The following is a 5,414-nucleotide window of genomic DNA, read 5'->3' on the forward strand; positions in this document are numbered from 1 at the left end:
GGTCAGAGGGAGATGTCCTCTGACCGGCAGTGCCGCGAGGGAACATGAAGCCGGCTTCCCCGCCAATCAGGAAGCCAGGCGGCGGGTACTCGTACTCTATACCGAAAAACCGGTGCATCCCTAATTTTAATTCTTTGGACCTATTGAGGAACACAATTGGTTGGGTCCAAAAACTGGAGGCAGCTCTCTGTCAGCTGGGGTGTCCTGAAGGGTCAACTTGAGGACACCCAAGGCTGGACCAACAGGTTTGGAGACAGGTAAGGGTTCAGGTCCAAAAACAGGAGGCCGCTCTCTGTCTGCCGGGGTGTCCTCGAGGGTCTCCAGGGTAGTCTGAGAACTGAGGAAAGCATGAGAGCACCACAGCACTAGTATGAGCCCAGCAGGTATTTGTTGTATACTATATAACATGTTTCGGGTTCTTAGGACCCCCCTTCATGGGGGCTTAAACTTTGGAGAGAATTGATTAGGGTTAAAAACTGGACAAAATTATTGAGAAAAACAAAAAATTTGGCTCGTGGCCGATTTGCTCATGGATCAGACAGCTCGTCCTTTCCACGTTTCTCGTGATTTTTTAGGGAAGAACCCAAAGTTGGTCTGTTGGGGGGCATCCGAGAACCAACCCAGAGGAACCTTGACTCCATTTTCCTTTCTTCTGCAGGTCACTGAGATTGAATTCTTCGTCTATTAGAGGGCACGATGGAGCGCGCCACCCTTGTCCTTCCCAGGATGCTTCTGGTCTTCTTAGCGGTGACCCTGAGCTTTGCGGCGGCCTCTCCAACCCAAAGATCTGTGAATTCTGATGCCGCAACCACCGCGGAGCCTCCGGCCCCGGATCCCCTTTCAGACCTCCCTGGGGAGAAGGACAACCTGAACGACATCTTCAGAGAGGTGGAGGATCTCATTAGGGATTCCAACTCTAAGCTGGCCAACGCTGTGAAAGAGGTACGAGGCACGGAGGAGACATCTCTCCTGAGGAAGAATTGTGGGAAGAAATGGCCGCATAGCCGATCCCCATTAGTTGGAAAAGGTTTTAAGACTCAATCTGGGACTCATGGAGGGTTGTAGGGAGGAAACGGCTCTGAGAGTCAATGGAGGTAAAGTGAAGAAAAGGCTCTGGGACTCATGGAGGGTTGTAGGGAGGAAACGGCTCTGAGAGTCAATGGAGGTAAAGTGAAGAAAAGGCTCTGGGACTCATGGAGGGTTGTAGGGAGAAAAAGGCTCTTAGATGCAAGCGAGGTAAAAGGCAGAAAAGGCTCTATGACTCGTGGGGGTTATAGGGAGGAAAAGGCTCTGGGATGCAAGGGAGGTATGGGGAAGAAAAACTCTTTGGGTGGGGGTGTAGGATGGAAAAGGCGCTGAGACTCAAAGGCGCTATGGGAAGGGAAAGGGTTTGGGGCTCGAGAGGGGTATAGGAAGAAAAAGCCTCTGGGACTCAATGACGGTGTAGGGGGGAAAAAAGGCTTTGTGATTCATGGGGGTAACATGAGGAGGAAAGGCTCCAGGACTCAAGAAAGGTTTAGGGACCAAAAGTTCTCTGGTATAAATGGGGGTATAGGAAGGAAAAGGCTCTGGGATTCAATTGAAGTATAGGGGGAGAAGGACTGGGACTGGGATTCAATGGAAGTATAGTGGGAGAAGGACTGGGACTGGGACTCAATGGAAGTATAGGGAAAAAAAGGCTTTGTAACTCAATGGGGGTTTAGTGGAAAAAGGCTCTGTGTCTAAATGGGGAGTATCTGAATGGGAAAGGCTCTGGGATTCATGGAGGTAACATGAGGTGGAAAGGCTCTAGGGGAGGTTAAGGAAGAAAAGTTCCCTGGGATACATGGGGGTTAAAAAGGCTCTGGGACTAATTGGAGGAATACGGAGAATAAGGCTTCGGGATATAAAGGGGGTATAGGGAGGAAAATGCTCTGGGACTGAAGTGGTTAAGGTTAGGTATAGGGTTGGTGACTTGGCTTCACACGTTATAATTTAGACTTGTTTTTGGCACGGAGAGCTCCTCTTAAAGAATAAAAGCTCCAGCATCGTGTTTAGGAAGTTTCCGTGCTCGGAACTGCCAAGAGCCTCTGCAGAAAGCTCGGTGTATGTACTTACATGCGGCCGGCCCTCCAATGCAGCATGTCAGAGCTTAGAGGGTCCGAGCCCACGACGCTCCGGGGGATCTCCTGCTGTACTTCAGTCTGAATTGTGTGTCACCCGAACCGTAGAAAACCAAACCTTTTTTTCTTTTAGTCCTTCCCGGTGGCGGGCTGACGGGCACAGCTTATGCCGGGCAGAACAAGGAAAGCGTTGTTGCATCCAGGCCCGGCGTTACCGCAAGGCAAGTCAGGCGGCCGCCTGAGGGCGCTGCAGGGTGAGGGCGGAAAAAACAGGGCATTTTGACAAGTACTTGTCAAAATGCCCCGATGTTTGCGCTATGTTTTTTTTTCCCACTTACCTTCGGTGCGGGAGAGAGGCCCCGTAATGTTCTTATTGCTCTCTGTATGTTTTGTTGAGCATTGTGATTGAAAGTGAAGGAAAATACAACATTTGGCTGCCAGACAATCCACCTGAGCGGCATTCTATATGCGTTTGGCCTAGATTTGAGGGCTAGTTCACACCACTTACAGTGCGTTCCGGCCCGATTTGCTGCCGGAACGCACTGGATCGCATCCCGGGCCACTCCCTGCGTTTAGGGGCGGGAGGGGGGCGTGGCGGTGCCTTCTGTCGTCTGTGTATTTAGTGTCAGCGTCAAGCATCAGGGAGCTGGTGTTCTATCAAGCTTTGTGACTGCGTTAGAATGTGTGACCGGTCACACATTTTAATGTAATCCCGCCCACTTTTTCGGCGGTGGAATATGTGACCGGCAAAAGGGGAAAACGCTCCAACGCTTTCTCAGCTGTTCCAGGGCAGCTCGGCATCGCGGATCGCAGGTGCAGGAAAACCGATCTGCCCTGGAGCAGCTGATCGGTCCTGAAGTGTGACTTTGTGAGTGCGATCTCACGTTCCACAAAGTCGGATAGAAGTGACATTTCAGGGCCGATCAGCTGCTCCAGGGCAGATCGGTTTTCCTGCACCTGCGATCCGCGATGCCGATCAGCTCCTGCACATACGATCCGCGCGGTTCTCCTGCACATACGATGCGCGATGCCCTGGAACAGCTGAGAAAGTGTCGGAATTCTTCACCGTTTGCCGGTCACATATTCCACTGCCGAAAAACTGGGCGGGATTACGTTAGAATGTGTGACCGGTCACACATTCCAACCCAATCACAATCTTTGATAGAACTCCGGCACATTAGAACAATCACTTCATCCTATTGGAATTCCCATTAAATTTGGAGTCCAGGCTCCGCCCACAAATTACAGGGAGAGGATCAGTATGACGGCCAGGCACCTGACAGTTTCCCTTTAGCACAGTCGTGGCGGTATCATCACACTGGTCAGTGACCCGGCACGCTGGAGCTGGTTTTATCTCCGGGACATAACCGGTTAACGGGGGTGACGGAATTCGATATTTTTCCGGTTCCTTCGCCTCCCCGCGCCCACAAACCTCAACGCTTTGCTTTTTCTTTCTTCTCCTCCGAAGGCAGAATTTTCTTGGCAGGGAGTTATATTAGACGGCGAGGAAGGTGCAGAAAGAAATGCGGCCGCAGCTTCTCCCCCCGAGTCCAAGGTTTCCCCGCCTGGAAAAAAAAAACCACATGGATTTTTATTTCTGGGAGATGAAGCAAACGTCTGGCGGGGGAGAAGGACGCAGAGCCGCGGGGCCAGACGTGGATATTCCGCCACATTAACGAGGGATGTAACCCAAATACTGAGATCTCATATAACACGGGGAAGCTGAACTCTAAGGCCTTGTGCACACCATATACCATAGCGCAGGCGGCATTTCTTCAGATCGCACTGGACCGGAAGGCAGGCATTGATGTGCCACGCGTTCTGTGCGGGCGATCGCACCGCGGACGGTGGGGGTGTGGCTGCGGTACCATTGACTTCAATGCACCACCACTCCCCCTACCGCCCCTGAACGCAAGCTGGCCAGGATACCATACAGTGCGTTCCAGCTGGTAACCGCGCTGCAACGCACTGTGTATGGTGTGAACAAGCCCTCAGAAGATATAAAAGATACAATGTATTTATAAATACAAGCGGTATGAGTATCCGAATGTGACCTGGAATCAGCCCATTGCAGTCTCTGTGCAGCAGGGCTGCCGTGTGAGAATCAGAAGCAGGACAAGGCGCCAATCTCTCTTTCCAGGCTGTCTCTCCTCTCTCTCACTGTCTCTCCTGGCTTTCTCTCCTCACCCTCCCCTTGGCTGTCTCTCCTCTCCTGGCTGTCTCTCCTCTCTCTCACTGTCTCTCCTGGCTTTCTCTCCTCACCCTCCCCTTGGCTGTCTCTCCTCTCTCTCTCTCTCTCTCTCCTGGCTTTCTCTCCTCACCCTCCCCTTGGCTGTCTCTCCTCTCTCTCTCTCTCTCTCTCCTGGCTTTCTCTCTCACTCTCTCTTCTTGCTGTCTCTCCTTGCTTTCTCTTGGCTGTCTCTCCTCTCTATCTTTCTCCTGGCTGTCTCTCTCTCTCCTGGCTGTCTCTCCTCTTTCTCCTGGCTGTCTCTCCTCTCTCTCTCTTTCCTGGCTGTCTCTCCTCTCTATTTCCTAGCTGTATCTCTTTGCTGTCCATTCACAGGACCCCCATTCAAAGATACTGATAAGTGTAGGCATTTAAGGAGCCGTCGCAGGCAGGCGACCGGGATGAAAATCAGAACCCCTCAATAGGTCGTCAGTACAACAACATTCAGATATGAGAAGAGAGTAACTGCTGTAGTCCACAAAGATGAAGATCTGTAACAATTATCTTGTTCCAGATGGAGGCTGAAGAGACCTCGGCAGACAGAGTGGCCTTAAAGGACCTCCCACCTAATTACCATAACGAGACCATCAAAGAGACAAAGTTGGGGAACGACACCATTGTCACCGAAGAGGAAGTTCTCAAGGTATTTGCAGTAACATGACACTATGTCATGTGTGTTTAATGCCAAAGTCTTTTATATTTTGTGATCCACCCTCTAAACCTTGCAATGGGGACACTTGTTCCGGTGACAACTAAGAGAGGATTTTCCTTTATTTTGGAGAGGTTTTTTGTTATCACTTCCTGTTGCATCTCCATGGCAGGAAGTGATGATAAACCACAAACAGCAAAATAATGTAAAAAAAAATACCCTGACCTACTCGGGGACATCAAAATCACTTCAATGTATCTTTTCTACTTAAAGGAGAACTATGAGGTGTGGGGTGCTTTTCACTCACCTCATAGTTCTAGCCGACCTGTGACAATGAGACTGTCACAGGTCGGCTCTGAAGATCGGGAAGTGAGCGAACACATACCGGCGTTCGCTCACCTCTCGATTCTGTCACGGCTCCCTGCCGTGACAGGGG

At 51.0% G+C, this 5,414-nt stretch overlaps 1 protein-coding gene across 1 annotated transcript in view; it reads left to right on the forward strand.

Moving 5' to 3' along the window:
• Positions 1-679: 679 nt before the first annotated feature.
• Positions 680-5,414, forward strand: part of DKK3 (dickkopf WNT signaling pathway inhibitor 3) — a 33,424-nt gene continuing 28,689 nt past the window's right edge. The window contains exons 1-2 of the mRNA XM_018554826.1: positions 680-942; positions 4,844-4,972. Of these exons, the coding sequence (XP_018410328.1) occupies positions 697-942; positions 4,844-4,972 (375 nt within the window). The 5' untranslated portion in view covers positions 680-696. The remainder of the gene's footprint in view (positions 943-4,843; positions 4,973-5,414) is intronic.

This window comes from Nanorana parkeri, unplaced genomic scaffold (assembly GCF_000935625.1).
Source record: "Nanorana parkeri isolate BGI_ZX_2015 unplaced genomic scaffold, ASM93562v1 scaffold10, whole genome shotgun sequence".
Taxonomy (NCBI): Eukaryota; Metazoa; Chordata; class Amphibia; order Anura; family Dicroglossidae; genus Nanorana; species Nanorana parkeri.